This window comes from Theropithecus gelada, chromosome 7b (genome assembly GCF_003255815.1).
Source record: "Theropithecus gelada isolate Dixy chromosome 7b, Tgel_1.0, whole genome shotgun sequence".
NCBI classification, from domain to species: domain Eukaryota; kingdom Metazoa; phylum Chordata; class Mammalia; order Primates; family Cercopithecidae; genus Theropithecus; species Theropithecus gelada.
In genome coordinates, this window is record NC_037675.1 from 79,111,752 (window position 1) to 79,128,807 (window position 17,056).

Below are 17,056 nucleotides of genomic sequence, written 5' to 3' on the forward strand. Positions count from 1 at the left end.
AGGGAGTCCTGAGGAGGAAATACGTGTCTCAAATGTTTGCTTTTCTCCCTAGTGAAGACAGTGGTCAAGCATGGGAAGGCTGCCCTAGAATCAGGGAAAGGAATATGTATTAAATTAATGTAGGCCAGGTGCGGTGGCTCAGGCCTGTAATCCCAGCACTTCGGGAAGCCGAGGCAGGTGGATCATCTGAAGTCAGGAGTTCAAAACCAGCCTAGCCAACATGGTGAAACCCTGTCTTTACTAAAAATACAGAAAATTAGCTAGGCATGGTGGCCTGTGCCTGTAAAATCCTGGCTACTTGGGAGGCTGAGGCAGGAGAATCACTTGAACCTGGGAGGCGGAGGTTGCAGTGAGCTGAGATCACACCACTGCACCCCAGCCTGGGAAATGCAGTGAGATTCCATCCCAAAAATAAAACTAATTAATTAATGTAAAGGATCCTGAGTAATTAGAATAGGTGCTGCCAAGGAAGCTTGCTCTTTTTATTTTTATTTTTTATTGAGACAGAGTTTTGCTGTTGTTGTCCAGGCTGGAGTGCAACAGTGCGATCTCGGCTCACTGTAACCTCCGCCTCCCAGGTTCAAGCAATTCTCCTGCCTCAGCTTCCGGAATAGCTGGGATTACAGGCACGAGCCACCACGCCTGGCTAATTTTGTATTTTTAGTAGAGATGGGGTTGCTCCATATTGGTCAGGCTGATCTCAAACTCCTGACCTCAGGTGATCCGCCCGCCTCGGCCCCCCAAAGTGCTGGGATTACAGGTGTGAGCCACTGTGCCCGACCGGAGGCTTGTTCTTTGGCAACAAGCTAGCAATAGAAAGGGCTATTCCAGATGGTTCCTTCTCCCTCATTGCCTTCAAATCAACCAAATTTTGTCTCTTATACCCACAAAAACATATTTAACCTATATATCATATATATATTAACATTCTCAAATTAAAGATAAGAAAACAAGTGAAGAGAAAGAAATTAGCAAAGGAAGTGCTACTGGAGTTTTCCCTGAAGGAAAGTTCTCTCTTCAGGGTTATGTGATATTACTGGACGGGAGGAGGAGGAGCCCAAACATGAAATCCACTTTCATCTCTCTTATCTTTTTAAAACCTTCCCATTATTTTCCATATGCTGTAATTCCTGGATTTACAAAATGTTAGTTTTCTTGTAAATATTTAATAGTTTGATATAGGAATAGACAAATAGTACAATTCTCTAGTGACCACAAAGCAGTGACAGATAATAAGCAAAAAGAAAATGATACATCTTCTGAGCAAAATATACATCTTGAGAGCGCATAACCAGAATTTCTATCACACTGACATTCATAATCAGAGGTCCTAACATTTAAATTTATGTTATAGTGTGCTATAAATTTCAGTACAACTTAATAAATTTAAACTTAAGATCCATATGTACCTCTAATAACCGAGGTATCCAGCCTTTCCGGTATCCGTACGGGGGAGGCTCTCTTCGGGAGGAGACCAGTGAGGTCTGCCGCGATCTTTGGGATCTTGCCTTTTCTTCAGCCTCAAGCTGGTCCTGAGATAGCTGAGTAGGTGCAGGTAAAAAGCTATAAGCAAAGATAATAAAAGTCAGAAATTTAAAAAACGCTTATGTTTAATTTGACCACTGCAACTTGGCCACAGAGACAAATTTTCCTACAATGCTTTTACTTTTCAGCGAAACAGCCGATTTTTCAATGATTTATGGTAGTACTCAATATTAGTCATTTTATAACATGTGGAAAACAGAAGTACTCAAAGACACACAGTAAAAACATCTGACTAGGACAATAGCAAATGATGTCCAGAATAAAAAATTAACATATATTTCATATAATAGACAAACTCTTAAGCATTTATGCTTCCGTATTTCCCATTTTTTTTTTTTTTGAGAAAGAGTCTCACTCTGTTGCCCAGGCTGGAATACAGTGGTACCATCTCCACTCTGTGCAACCTCTGCCTCCTGGGTTCAAGTGATTCTCCTGCCTCAGCCTCCCAAGTAGCTGGGATGACAGGGATGTGTCACCACACCACGCTAATTTTTGCAATTTTAGTAGAGATGGGGTTTCACCATGTTGGCCAGGCTGGTCTTGAACTTGACCTCAAGTAATCCGCTGACTTCGGCCTCTCAAAGTGCTGGAATTACAGCCGTGAGCCACCACATTTGGCCACGCTTCCATATTTGTCTTTTTTTTTTTTCTTTTTGAGACAGAGTCTCTCCGTGTCACCCAGGCTGGAGTGCAGTGGCACCATCTCGGCTCACTGCAGTCCCCACCTCCCGGGTTCAAGTAATTTTCCTGCCTCACCCTCCCAAGTAGCTGGGATTACAGATGTGCGGCATCACACCCGGCTAATTTTTGTATTTTCAGTAGAGACAGGGTTTCACCATGTTGGCCAGGTTGGTCTCGAACTCCTGACCGCAGATGACCTACCTGCCTTGGCCTCCCAAAGTGCTAGGATTACAGGTGTGAGCCACCACACTCAGCCTGTTTCCATATTTCTTATAACAAGCAAGTAAACATTCCTAAAAATCCAGGGATAAACTGTCCAGTATATACTTGCTATTCTTATACTCCTTTTATTTTTTTTGAGACAGAGTCTCGTGCTGTTGCCCAGCCTCGAGTGCAGTGGAGCAAACTCGGCTCACTGAAACCTCTGCCTTCTGGATTCATGTGATTCTCATGCCTCAGTCTCCCAAGGAGCTGGGATTACAGGTGCGTGCCACCACACCCCTAATTTTTGTATTTTTAGTAGAGACAGGTTTTTGTCATGTTGGCCCATGTTGGTCAGGCTGGTCTCAAACTCCTGACCTCAAGTGATCCATCAGCCTCACCCTCCCAAAGTACTAGGATTACTGGCATGAGCCACCATGCCTGGCTACTCCTTATTTTTAACATTTTTACCCTTATGCTCCTTAAACTACTTCAGTGTAAATACAAAAGAACTAGGATTAGAACAAAGAGGTAGATAAAATAAACACAAGTTGTATATTTAAGTGCCAAGGGAATCTAGAATGAAATTTAAAACTTAGAGGCCAGGCCAGCCATGGTGGCTCACACCTGTAATCCCAGCACTTTGGGAGGCCAAGGTGGGTGGATCACCTGAGGTCAGGAGTTCAAGACCAGCCTGACCAACATGGTGAAACCCTGTCTCTACTAAAAATACAAAATTAGCCGGGCGTGATGGTGCGTGCCTGTAATCCCAGCCACTTGGGAGGCTGAGGCAGGAGAATCACTTGAACCCAGTAGGTGGAGGGTACAGTGAGCCAAGATTGCGTCATTGCACTCTAGCCTGCGCAACAACAGCAAAACTCCTTCTAAAACAAACAAACAACAACAAAAAAACTTAGAGACCAAAGAATCAAAGCAGAAGCCCTGAAGATGCAGCTTATTCTTTAGTCAAGGTAACCTTTCTACTAAACTGTTCTTAACAACTTTTAAGTGTTAAAGTATTATAGTGATACTCTAAAGTACTACAAAAGGATCCTGATGGCTGAATATGGAGAAAACAACCTTAGTTCCTTTGTGATTCTTGGATAGTAAGCATATCTAAGTAGCAGAGCTTATTAATTATTCAAAAATATTTATTATTTGGGTTCAAGCACTATGCTAGGCATGAGACTATAAACGGAGAAAGACAGCTTAGTCTTGCAGAGACAGAGACCAAAAAAAAAAATCACACAAATCTATAATTACACATGTTAAGTTATGATGTTAAGATACAGATGCTATGAGTCTACATGATAGGGATCTAATCCAGTCCGGGGCGGTAAGTGATGGCTAGGCTTAGAATTCAGATCTGACCTACGCCACTTACTAACCTGGATAAGCTACTTACCTCTCTGAATCTGTTTTCTCATCTGTAATAATAGTTCATAAGAGTATCTACTTCATAAGGTTCTTATAAATATTAAATGAGAGAAATCCATGAACCTGTTGGCATAGTATCTAGGCACTTTCAATACAGGTTCCGTATGTTTGATAGTTTTAGGGCTGTACCATGACTCTTCCAGTTTGGGTTACATGCCCGTCTCTTGTAGGGACAACCCTCTATATACCACTACTACAACATTATCTTACTGTACTGCAATCATCTACTCATTTATCTACTCTGTTTTCACAAGACTGTGAGCAGCTCTGCGGGAATCACACCTTATACTTCTTTCATCCCTAATGCTCCAAGACTTTTAACCTCACAGCTGGAGCTCCTTAAATGCTGTAGGAGAAATAAATACAGTCTTCCCCGGCACTCACCATCTTCATTTCGCTATAGCCTTCTTATCTTTCCTTAAGCCATCTCAGGATCTTTACACTGGCTATTCCTTCTGCCATAAAATCTGTCTGTCTGTCTCAATCAATTACAATTTTTCCAGCTGGGCGAGGTGGCTCACACCTGTAATCCCAACACTTTGGGAGGTCAAAGCAGGTGGATTACTTGAGGCCAGGAGTTCAAGACCAGCCATGCCAACATAGTGAAGCCCTGTCTCTACTAAAAATACAAAAATTAGCCAGGCATGGTGGTGGATGCCTGTAATCCCAGCTGAGGCAGGAAAATCACTTGAACCTGGGAGGTGGAGTTTGCAGTGAGCTGAGATTGCTCCACTGCACTCCAGCCTGGGTGAGAGTGAGACTCTGCCTCAAAAAACAAAACAAACATAACATAACCAAAAAAACAAAAACGAAAACACAGAACAAACTTTCGTATGCTTTTATAGAAAACTCTTCTCCAGATCTCTTCTTTTTTGACTGCTCCTTGAGGAGCAGGGCTATCCCATAGGCAGTATGCCTAGAGTAGCCCCAGATCTTTCAACAGCTTGCATCTTAGCACTCATGTCTCTGCTCAGTTACCTCTCTCTAGAGCTGTTTTCTGACCATCTTACCCAAAATAGCCACTTCACCCCAAACTCTGAGTCACCCTCTAACCCTCTTTTATTCCTAGCGTGTATTACCTGAAATTGCATTATGATTTTACTCATAGTCTTTCTATCCCAGTAGAATGTAAGCTCCATGTGGATAGAGTATAAAATTAAAACAGTTTCTCCTATTATTTCACTCAACAATCAACAACACACAACACTTCTGATACCAGATACATGATGGTTTTTCCCCACGTATCAAGCAAGCTATCAATTGTTTACTGGACACCAATCAAGTGTCCTCTAATTCAATTCATTTTTGATGTTATCTACCTGGAGATAGTGTCAGATGTCACAGGTTGAGGGCTCAGTCCCTCAAGACTGCCCTTACTTCAGATGCCAATAGTAGGTCCAGGTCACCGGCCAACTGACTACAAACCAGGGTTCCCATGACCTCATCCTCAGGTTCAACTAATTTGCTAGGGTAGCTCACAGAACTCAGGGAAATGCGTTTACTGGTTTAAAGGATGTTACAAAGAATACTGAGGAACCCCAGATGGTAGGTATGGAAAGCTCTGGAGTCCCCAAGACTGGTCATTTGAATACTGCATTCTGCCATTGCAATTTTAAGCACACAATACCCATGACAGGCCACACGATGTGGTGGCTGAGATGGGTGGATCAGTTAAGCCCAGTTCAAGAACAGGCTGGGCAACATGGCAAAACCCCACCTCTACTAAAAAACCAAAAATTAACTGGGCATCAAGGCAAGCGTCTATAGTCCCAGTTACTCTGAGGCAGGAGGATCACCTGAGCCTTGGGAGGTTGAAGATGCAGTGGGCTGTGATTGGGTCACTGCACTTCAGCCTGGGCAAGAGTGAGACCCTGCATCAAAAAATAAAATAAAATAAAAAAATACCCATCACATCTCTAGAAATTTTTCCTGTGTGTCCATTTCAAATTCCACCTTTTCCACGAAGTCTCCCCTCATAATTTTACTAGTCTATGACACAGTGTCTCACACCTGGAGGGTACTCAAATGTTTGCTGCCTGTAACATTTACTAAAGAAAAAACTCTTGGCTGGGCATGGTAGCTCATGCCTGCAATCCCAGCAGTTTGGGAAGCCTAGGTGAGAAGACTGATGGAGGCCAGGAGTTGAAGACCACCCTGGCCAACGCAGTGACACCCCATTTCTAGCTTTTTATTAAAAAAAAAATTCAGATGCCGGGCATGGTGGCTCACGCCTGGCACTTTTGGAGGCCGAAACAGGAGGACTGCTTGAGGCCAAGAGTTAAAGACCAACCTGGCCAACACAGCGAGACTCCATCTCAAAAAAATAGTTTTTTAAAAAAAAGGCAAAAAAATTTTTAGAAAGGAGAGGGGAAAGAAAACTCTGCAGCCCACACAACTTATTCCATCTAATTCTTTTTGCACTAAGGTTAGTATAACACAAATGTGCATTTTGTGTTCTGTGATTGTTTTATGTCTGTATACCTTGTACCCCATCTTCCCTGTTGCCAAAGACAGATTTTCTTCTGTGTACACAATCCCCAGGACAGAGCAAAGCACCAACAGTAATTCCCAAAGTAATTTTTTGGATTCATACTGTCATCGCCCAGAAAAAAACAAACAAACAAAAAAAAAAACATGCGTGAGGAGAATGAAGGGTGTTAGGAGGGCTCAAGTTTATGTCCTAAAAGGACTACTTTCTCTACAACCTTCCTGAACACTAGACTTTTCCTGTTCAGTTCGCATGGAAAGTTTTCCCACTTAAGGTGGGGCAGCAAGGTTGGGGACCAGCAGGGGTAGCGTAACTTCTCGGACTCTCCCACTGAAAAGCATCTTTTTCTTAAAGGCAAGGAGCACTTTACAGACAGTTACTAAGGTAACCGGAAACAGCAAAACTCTGAGGTGGTTCTATCTACGGAAGAAATTCTAAGCTCCAAAGTTAAAGTGCGGAGCAGTGGCGCATATCAGCAGACAGCTGCCACTACTGTGGCTCATTTAAATCTCTGTCAAGCTCTGAGTCCCTTTTTTCAGGAATCCTTGTTTCGGGACACAGGCAAACGGCCGGAAAGCCGCGCAGTCGCAGCCCGTGCGCTTCACTCCGCCCAAATAAGCCACTACCGTCCCCAACCCCTTCTTGTTCGCCCGAGCCGCGGACCTGAGGGAGCGTTGTTCGCTCCCCTCAAGATGCTTAAGCGAAAAATGCAGTCTTCAGTATCTGAGGCCACGCCGCGGCTTTCGGCCTTGGTGAGGGGTGAACTAAACCCGGGAAACCGCTGAAAGACCCCAGCTTCGACTAGGCCTAGTCGTAGCGGCGGCCAGCGGGAGGACGTAGCCGTAGTTTTGGCCCACGTCATTCTGTGCCCCGGGTCAGGTCACCGCCCCAAGAGTATGGGAAGAGAAATGAAAAAGATTGGTACTCCCAGACCCTTCCGTATCGAGGACCCCAATCAACAACCCACCTGGTGAGCGCCATCTTCTTCCGCTTCTTCCGGCGCGAGCGACAGCACCGCGGGGCGGGTCTTTCCAGATGATGAGGAGCGGAAAGGAAGGAGCGCGCGATGCGCAGGCGCTCTGGCCGAAAGGCCTTCTGGGATTTGTAGTTCTTTGAACGGGAGTACCATTCGTTTCTATTCTGACCGGACCAAGCGGTTATCAAGGAATAATTTCTTCAGCTAGCAACAAATACATAACTCGATCGCTTATATGCGACATGATAGGGCGTTCTCTAGGCAAAATATCAAAGATAGAGGGAGATGCTGTTTAGGCCGCTTTATTACGTTCCTTACTCAGTCCCATTCCCCCAGAAAGGGTACAAAATACAAAAGCTTCCCCGGGACAGCTACTGTAAGTGAAAGGGTGATAGGGAGTTTAAAACGATAGATAATAGTGAGACTGGCTAATGGAGAGTTCTTGGACTCTGAAAACATTCATACTCAAAACTTTTCTTTAAACCGTATCCTCCTACCACCCAAAACAATCTCCTGGGGAGATATATTGTAATCCTTGGTAATTTACCGAGCGTCTGGGTTCCCTGCCCAGGGTATGACAAGGCTGAAATCTCATAGGAGGCTCTGGAGAAAAATCCATCTCCTCACTCATTCTTGTTTGCAGAAATCAGTTCCTGGCGGTTGTGGGATCGACTTCCCTGTTTTGTTGTGTGCTGCTAGTGGTGGCCACCCTCAGCTCCTAGGGGTCACTCTCAACTCCTTCCCACATGAACCCTATTTATTGGTAGTTCACAACATGGATGTTTGCTTGCTCCCGGGCCAGCTGAAGCACATCTTTCTGTCTCCTCTTCTGCCACTGTTGGAGAAAAATGCTCTGCTTTTAAAGGGCTCATGTGATTAGATCAGGCTCACCTGGATAATCTCCCTGTTTTGAGATCAACTCTTGGCCGGGCGCGGTAGCTCACACCTGTAATCCTAGCACTTTGGGAAGCCGGGGCGGTCGGATTGTCTGAGCTCAGGAGTTCCACACTAGCCTGGGCAACATGGTGAAACTCTGTCTCTACTAAAAATACAAAAATTATCTGGGTGTGGTGGTGTGCTCCTGTAGTCCCAGCTACTCGGGAGGCTGAGGCAGGAGAATCGTGTGAATCGGGAGACGGAGGTTGCAGTGAGCCGAGATCACACCACTGCACTCCAGCCTGGCGACAGAGTGAGACTCCGTCTCAAAAAAAAAAAAAAAAAAAAAAAAAAAAAAAAGCTGGGTGTGGTGGTGTGCTCCTGTTTTCCCAGCTACTAGGGAGGCTGAGATACAAGAATTGCTTTAACCCAGGAGGTGGAGGTTGCAGTGAGCCGAGATGGCATCATTGCACTCCAGCCTGCATGACAGTAAAATTCTGTCTCCAAAAAAAAAAAAAAGATCAACTCTGCCACACCGCATAACAGAATCAGGGGAGTGATCTCTCTTCATAGTCACGGCCCCAGGGGTTATGTAGGTCATGTACTGTGGGGGTGGGGTGAGGAGGAGATCTTGGAGGATATCCTGGAATTCTGCCTGCCACAGCATGTAAACCAAAAAAACTTTTGGTAAATACAGGATTATTCATCACATTGTGTAATATAACATGCATGGCCTGGGAGCCCGAAGATTAGAGTTTAAGATGTAGCTTTGGCCGGTTATGGTGGCTTGTGCCCATAATCCCAGCACTTTGGGAGGCGGAGGCGGGCAGATCACCTGAGGTCGGGAGTTCGAGACCAGCATGACCAACATGGAGAAACTCTGTCTCTACTAAAAATACAAAATTAGCCGGGCATAGTGGTGCATGCCTGTAATCCCAGTACTCAGGAGGCAGAGGCAGGAGAATCGCTTGAACTCAGGAGGCGGAAGTTGTGGTGAGCTGAGATTGCACCATTGCACTCCAGCCTTGGCAACAAGAGCAAAATGCTGTCTCAAAAAAAAAAAAAAAAAGAAAGAAAGAAAGATGTAGCTTCAGCACCAATACTTTTTTTTCGTAGCTGTAATTTTTTTTAATTTTTTTAATTATTATTATACTTTAAGTTTTAGGGTACATGTGCATAACGTGCAGGTTTGTTACATATGTATACTTGTGCCATGTTGGTGTGCTGCACCCACCAACTCGTCAGCACCCATAGCACCAATAAATTCTTATAGGGCAAGTCATTTAATTTATTTGGGCCCCGGTTTTATTGAACTTAAAATGCTGATCATGTTATCTGCTTTATCTATATTTATATAAATGTAAAATAATTATATATAATACAGCAGAGTATGAGCCTTAAATGAGGTAATGTAGGTGGATATGTTTTTACTTAATTCTTAAGTTCTATGTAAATATGTTAGTTATTACAGTTAATATTTTGGTTGACAGTGATCTACTTTAACCTCTGCTCCAGGAATGTATTATTTGTAAAAGGAGAAAAACAGAGAAGCAAATTATAGAACGTCCTGGAAGCCAAGATCAAGGAGCTTAGATTTAATTCAGCAGGTGATTTGCAGCTGAAGAAGGACTTAAGTAGAGGGCCTGGGTCAAAGGAATAGGCAAGAAAGACATTCTTAAGGCAGAATGGGTTTCTATGGCAATGAGAGACAAAGGAGGCTACTGAGGACAAGGTTAAAATAATTAACATGGGAAATCAGTAAGACATAGACCAAGACCTATGCAGGATGAAAAGAACAGGGTGGAGAAGAGCTTTTGCAATCCACTCTCATTTTCCACAGAGGCATATCATGCAAGACATTTCCACCGGTCATAGTCCCTCGCTGTTTTGGGGGTGTGTAGAGAATAGAAACTGACTTTAATAGCAATCCTATCAAAACATAATTAAGAAAGCAAATCTACTACAAACGTGATACAATATTATACCCAAAGGCCAAGTGCTTTCTTTTTGTTTTTTTGGGGGAGGGGGTTTGGTGTTCAGCTATGCTGAATCTTCAGTGCCTATCCATCCCTCATTATCGTAGGTAATTAGCAGCGGCCTACTCATATAGAGAGCCCAGTGCATGCTGGAATCAGTAATGCGCCAGGTTGCAAGAAGCAATCAATTCACTCCAGTCTTAGAATTCTGGACAGAGAGTAGAATTGTTCTTGGAGAATCTAGGGCCTAATTTGATTCCTAAGTAGGTGTGGCTATGCAGCCACAAGTAATATAGCTTGTGAGGTGATAGGGAGGACCAGTTAAGCACAGATTCTAGAGTCAGCTTTCCTGACTTCTGAGCCCAGCTCCCTAATTTATGAGCTGTGGATCCTGGATGAGTCACTTAACTTCTTTCCATCTCAGTTTTCTCACTGGCCAAAAAAAAAAAAAAAAAGGGGGCGTGGAATCAGTATAACCTATCCTCAATAAAACTATTGGGAGGATTAAATGAGTTAATCATGTGAAGTGCTTAGAACAATGCCCAGCATAGAATAAGCACTCAAAAATTACTTATGCTTTCTGACCTTAATGAATTGGCCTTAATAAAATTTATTAAGGTTCAGGTTTTGCATCTGCAAAGTGAGGCAGTTGAACTCAATTTTATTTCTGGGGTACACTCCAACTAACATTTTCTACTATAGGATGTATGTTTAAATGTATTTCAATGCCAGTACTTTATGCTCTGATGCCATTATGCTTTAGTTATTATGGCTATATTATTATAATCATTCTCTGATAAAAAGTAGAGCTGCCCCACCTCACTGTTCTTACTTTTTGGATGTGTTTTGCATGCCCTCTCAATGTTTAAAACACTTTTTTTTGGCCAGGCGCGGTGGCTCAAGCCTATAATCCCAGCACTTTGGGAGGCCGAGACGGGCGGATCACGAAGTCAGGAGATCGAGACCATCCTGGCTAACACGGTGAAACCCCGTCTTTACTAAAAAAAATACAAAAAACTAGCCAGGCGTGACGGCGGGCGCCTGTAGTCCTAGCTACTCGGGAGGCTGAGGCAGGAGAATGGCGTAAACCCAGGAGGCGGAGCTTGCAGTGAGCTGAGATCCGGCCACTGCACTCCAGCCTGGGCAACACAGCCAGACTCCGTCTCAAAAAAAAAATCACTTTTTTAAAATTAAGATATTGGTTTGCATTAAAGTATAGTTAAAAAGGCTAGAGTCAATGATTACTTAGGAACTGCGAAAGAAATAACATACCTTTACGATGGAGAGATTTGGCTGCCATCACTTTTGCTTCACTAACAGTGGAACAGTCTGACACTAGGTGCTTCTAATAGGAAGTTCCCCAGTTTTCTTTCTTTTTTTTTTGAGACCGAGTCTTCCTCTGTTGCCCAGGGTGGAGTACAGTGGTGTGATTTCGTCTTACTGCAACCTCTGCCTCCCTGGTTCAAGTGATTCTCCTGCCTCAGCCTTCCAAGTAGCTGGGATTACAGGCATGAGCAAGCACGCCCGGCTAATTTTTGTATTTTTAGTAGAGATGAGGTTTCACCATGTTGGCCAGGCTAGTCTTGAACTCCTGGCCTCAAGTGATCGCCCACCTTGGCCTCCCAAAGTACTGGGATTACAGGCATGAGCCACTGCCCCTGGCTGGAAGTTCCCCAATTTTCTGACCAAACCAGACCTAACTTCCAGTTCACAAGAAATTCAGGGGATAGAGTAACAAGTTTAAAAGCATGAGGAAACAATCAGAAAAATCCAGAATGTGAGACATTCTACAAGACAACTGGCTGAGACTCTACAAAATGTCAATGTCATGGAATGGATGTCAATAGAATAGATGAAAACAGATTGAAAAGACATGCCACATAAAATTAGTAAACCTTGATGGGATTCTGGTTCAGTTGGGGAAAACTATAAAAAATATTCGTGGAACATTTGGAGAAAGTTGCATACAGAGTGGTGATAGACTACATTATGGAATTTTTGCTACATATCTTAGGAGTATTAATGACATCGTAGTTAAGTAGAAGAACGTCCTTATTCTTAGGAGATGCATGCCAGAGAGTTTGGGGATGAAATGTGTCAACTTACTTTCTTCTTTTTTGTTTGTTTTTTGTTTGGAGACAGAATTTTGCTCTTGTCACCCAAGCTGGAGTGCAGTGGCGCAATCTTGGCTTACTGCAACCTCTGCCTCCCAGGTTCAAGTGATTCTCCTGCCTCAGCCTCCCGAGTAGCTGGGATTACAGGCGCCTGCCACCATAACTGGCTAATTTTTGCATTTTTAGTAGAGACAAAGTTTTACCATGTTGGCCAGGCTGGTCTCGAACTACTGACCTCAGGTCTTCCATCCACCCGACCTCCCAAAGTGCTTGGATTGCAGGCATGAGCCAGTATGCCCAGCCTCAACTTACTTTCAAATAGTTTATCTCAACAACAAAAAATGTGTGTGTGTGTGTGTGTGTGTATTTATAGTGAGAGAGTGTGAGAGAGCATGAAAGGGAAAGCAGAATGTTAACAATTGTTTAAGCCTAGATGAGGGAGTATGGACTGTATAGGTGTTTACTGAACTATTGTTTCAACTTTTATATGTATATATGAAAATTAACTCTTTTTTTCTTTGAGGCAGGGTCTCACTCTGTTGCTCAAGCTGAAGTTCAGTGGTATGATCACGGTTCACTACAGCCTGAATCTCCCAGGCTCAAGTGATCCTCCTACCTCAGCCTCCCAAGTAGCTAGGACTATAGGCATGTGCCACCATGCCTGGCTAATTTTTTATTTTTTGTAGAGACAGGGTCTCACTATGTTTCCCAGGCTGGTCTTGAACTCCTGGACCGAAGTGATCCTCCTGCCTGGCATCCCAAAGTGACATAAGCCACTGCACCCAGCCCTGAAAATTTTTGTAATAAAAATTTAAGAAGAGCGAAGTTGTAGAACTCACATTTCTCAATTTCAAAAACCTACTACAAAGCTATAGTAATCCAAGTGTGGTACTGGCATAAGGATAGACTCATAGATCAATGGAATAAAATTGAGAGTCCTGAAATAAACCCATATGTTTATGGTGAACTGATTTTTAACAAGGGTACCAAGACCATCTAAAACTATTATTGAAATTGTTTTTTCAACAAATGGTGCTGGGAAACTGTATGTCTAAATGCAAAAGAATGCAGTTGGACCCTTGCTTTACGCCCTATACAAAAATTAACTCAAAATAACTCAAAGACCTAAATGTGAAAACTAAAACTGTAAAACTCTTAGAAGAAAACACAGGGGTCAATCTTCATGATCTTGGATTTGGCAAAGAATTCTTAGGTAAGATACCAAAAGCATGAGCAACAAAGGAAAACATAGAGAAATTGGACTAAATAAAAAGTTAAGATTTTGTGCTTCAAAGGACATCATCAAGAAAGTGAAAAGTCCCAAGACCTTCAGGGAAACAAAGACATTCCTATTAGACATGACATTTCAGGAGTTTAGAGATTACTTCCAAGAAGTTAAGGACACGGCCGGGCGCGGTGGCTCACGCCTGTAATCCCAGCACTTTGGGAGGCCGAGACGGGCGGATCACAAGGTCAGGAGATCGAGACCATCCTGGCGAACCCGGTGAAACCCCGTCTCTACTAAAAAAATACAAAAAACTAGCCGGGTGAGGTGGCGGGTGCCTGTAGTCCCAGCTACTCGGGAGGCTGAGGCAGGAGAATGGCGTGAACCCAGGAGGCGGAGCTTGCAGTGAGCTGAGATCCGGCCACTGCACTCCAGCCTGGGTGACAGAAAGAGACCCCGTCTCAAAAAAAAAAAAAAAAAAAAAAAGAAGTTAAGAACAAAAGCCAGATCTCTCTTTGGACAAGGTTAAATTTGTTATTACAGAAGCCTTAAAAACATTATGCTAAATGAAAGAAGCCTGTCACAAAAGACCAGATATTGTATTATTACCTTTATATAAAATGTTTAGAATAAACAAATCCATAGAGACAAAAAGTATTTACCTAGGGCTGGTGTGGGGGTGTTAGGAAAGGTGAATAATTGTTAATGGGTATGAGTTTCTTTTGGGGGAGGGTTGAAAAATTAGTGGTGATGGTTGTTCAACTTTGAATATACTAAACACCACTAATCTGCATACTTTAATAAGGTGATTTTATGATGTGTGAACTACATTTCAATAAAGCTGTAGAAGCAAAGTTAAGTAAAATGCAAAAGTAATAAAATGAATAAGTGAATAAAAAGTATAATATAGTATCTCTTCATTTTTTTTCCACATGAAATTTAGAATTATTTTGTTGCGTTCTATGAAAAATATCTATAGGCATTTTGGTTGGCATTGAATTGTCCATAAATTAATTTTGAGAGAGCCAATATCTTTACAATTTTATGTCTTCTCAAGAACACTGGTTTTTGTTTTTGTGTAATGGAGTCTTGCTCTGTTGCCTGGGCTGGAGTGCAGTTGCATGATCTTGGCTCCCTACAACCTCTGCCTCCTGGGTTCAAGCGATTCTCCTGCCTCAGCCTCCTAAGTAGCTGGAATTAACAGGCGTGCACCATCACACTTGGCTAATTTTTGTATTTTTAGTAGACATGGGGTTTCACCATGTTGGCCAGGCTGGTTTTGAACCCCTGAACTCAAGTGATCTGCCTGCCTTGGGCTCCCAAACTGTTGGGATTACAGACATGAGCCACCGCTTTTGGCTGGGAACACTGTTTAGATTTTAACTTATTAAAATCTTCCTTCATATCTTTTAATAACATTTTGAAGTTGTCTTTATGTAGATTGTACACATGTTTCAGGATATTAATTTTGGCATTTCATTATTAAAATCATGAATGCAATCTCTGTTTTTATGTGATTACTAAATAGAACAGTAATTTTTATTAAGCAAGCCGAAAATGTTTTGAAACATGTCAGTCATTTTATAGGCAGAATCAATTTTTTTATTTTTTATTTTTTACAAGCATGATCAACCAGGTACAGAATCAGTTTTTTGGCTGTAGATGGCTTAAGAGTTAGGGTCAACTTGTGTTTGGTGAGACGTGCTCCTCTGTCTTCTGGAATTAAGCAGTTCTTTGGGTTGATGAGTAGGAAAGCAGTTTTGCTGTCAGCTACTTCCCTCCATGAGTTCTGAGACTTTCTGTTTAAAAGCACTACGAAACCTGCTGACCCCATTTCTTTCCCGATTTAATTATTCTTTTTGAAAGTTGGCTCTAACCTTAAGGGTTGTGAAAACACAAGGATCCAGTGTGGTTGAAGCTTTAGAACCAAGATAACCATTCCTTTTTCTATCAAACAGCCTGGCAGGGGAACAGTTTGCCCCTTGCCCTGAGCCCTGTCATTTGTTTTGATCATTTTCGTTCCTATCAAACGTGCTGTTGGACCAGAAGGCAGCCATCTGATAGCTGAAGTGACTGCCTACATTTCTTCCCTCTCTTCTCTAGTAACAAGATATTCCACTAGAATATGCCTGTTTGTAGGCTAAGGTGGTGATTTAATAACCCTAAGGAGATAAACACTGGGATAATAATAATGGTTATTATTTATTGATTAGCTCCTCTGTGCCAATTTATCCCATTTATCCCTTGTAACAGCCTTGTGAGTAGTTAACTCTTTTTATCTACATTTTACAGAAAAGAAAATGGAGGCTTAGATATGTAAGTTGCCCAAGATGACACATAGAAAGTGACTAATCCGGAACTTAAACCCAGAGAACATGATCTTTCTTTCTTTTTCTTTCTTTCTTTTTCTTTCTTTCTTTCTCTTTCTTTCTTTCTCTCTCTCTTTCTTTCTTTCTTTCTTTCTTTCTTTCTTTCTTTCTTTCTTTCTTTCTTTTTCTTTCTTTTCTTTTCTTTTCTTTCTTTCTTTCTTTTTTTGAGATAGGGTCTCACTCTATCACCCAGGTTGGGGTGCAGGGGTGCAATAATGACTCTTTTGCAGCCTTGACTTGCTGGGCTCAGTATATCCTCCTGCCGCAGCCTCTCAAGTAGCTGGGACTACAGGTGTGGCCGACCACTCCCAGCTAATTTTCTTATGTTTTGCAGAGATGGAGTCCCACTATTTTGCCCAGGCTGGTCTTGAACTCCTGGGCTCAAGCAATCCTCCTGCCTCAGCCTCCCAAAGTGCTGGGATTACAGATGTGAGCCACTGTGCCCAGCCCAGAGAACATGATCTTAACCATACTGTCTCCCAAGTGAAAGATTCTACCTTTCTAAGAAATCTGGAGTCAGACAGACCTGAGTTCAAGTCGTGCCTTCCTCCCCACTTTACTGAACCTTCAGTAAGTCTTTCTACCTCAGAAGGCTATGAGGATGCCATGGGGGTAATGAATGTAAAGTGTTTAAGTGCTTGGCTGACAGTGAGTACTAAATAAATATCAATTTATTCTTCAAAAGTGTATAAAAATGTATCAAGTTCTTTCTCTGTACTAAACCCTGTACTAATTTGGGGGAATTCAAAGTTAAAGACTGTATAGTCTTGTCCTAAAAACTAGTGGACTAGGCCGGGTGCAGTGCCTCACACCTGTAATCCCAGTGCTTTGGGAGGCCAAGGTGGGCAGATCATGAGATCAGGAGATCGAGACCAGGCTGGCCAACGTATGAAACCCCATCTCTACTAAAAATACAAAAAATTAGCTGGGCATGGTGGCGGGTGCCTGTAATCCCAGCTACTTTTGAGGCTGAGGTAGGAGAATCGCTTGAACCTGGGAGGCAGAGGTTGCAGTGAGCCGAGATCATGCCATCACATTCTAGCCTGGGCAACAAGAGTGAAACTCTCCATCTCAAAAAACAAAAACAAAAAACCAAAACCAGTGGGCTGGTAGAGCTGGGGCTTGCGGGTTGAATCTGACCCCCATACATATTCTGTTTGTCCTTCAC

At 42.8% G+C, this 17,056-nt stretch overlaps 3 protein-coding genes across 5 annotated transcripts in view; 2 read left to right on the forward strand and 1 right to left on the reverse strand.

Moving 5' to 3' along the window:
- The window catches only part of SLIRP (SRA stem-loop interacting RNA binding protein), a 53,043-nt gene extending 46,132 nt beyond the window's left edge, over positions 1-6,911 (forward strand). The window contains exon 5 of the transcript XR_003120454.1: positions 6,892-6,911. The gene's annotated coding sequence lies outside the window, so the exon portion shown is untranslated. The remainder of the gene's footprint in view (positions 1-6,891) is intronic.
- Positions 1-7,406, reverse strand: part of SNW1 (SNW domain containing 1) — a 44,692-nt gene extending 37,286 nt beyond the window's left edge. For 2 of the 3 annotated variants that reach the window (XM_025391647.1, XM_025391646.1), the window contains exons 1-2: positions 7,320-7,386; positions 1,410-1,563 (exon numbers count right to left, since the gene is read on the reverse strand). In XM_025391647.1, the coding sequence (XP_025247432.1) occupies positions 1,410-1,563; positions 7,320-7,333 (168 nt within the window). In that variant the 5' untranslated portion in view covers positions 7,334-7,386. Of the gene's footprint in view, positions 1-1,409; positions 1,564-7,319 lie in introns of all 3 variants that reach the window. The other variant, XM_025391648.1, reaches the window with a different exon arrangement.
- Positions 7,180-16,551, forward strand: C7BH14orf178 (chromosome 7b C14orf178 homolog). Its single transcript, XM_025391654.1, has 2 exons — positions 7,180-7,322; positions 16,223-16,551. Exon 2 carries the CDS (start codon positions 16,225-16,227, stop codon positions 16,549-16,551), a length of 327 nt encoding a protein of 108 aa, XP_025247439.1. The 5' UTR covers positions 7,180-7,322; positions 16,223-16,224.
- The last annotated feature ends 505 nt before the right edge of the window (positions 16,552-17,056 follow it).

What these genes read in the sequence shown, in the direction of transcription:
- C7BH14orf178 (XM_025391654.1), top strand. Translation starts at nt 16,225, where the DNA reads ATGGAGTCCCACTATTTTGCCCAGGCTGGTCTTGAACTCCTGGGCTCA.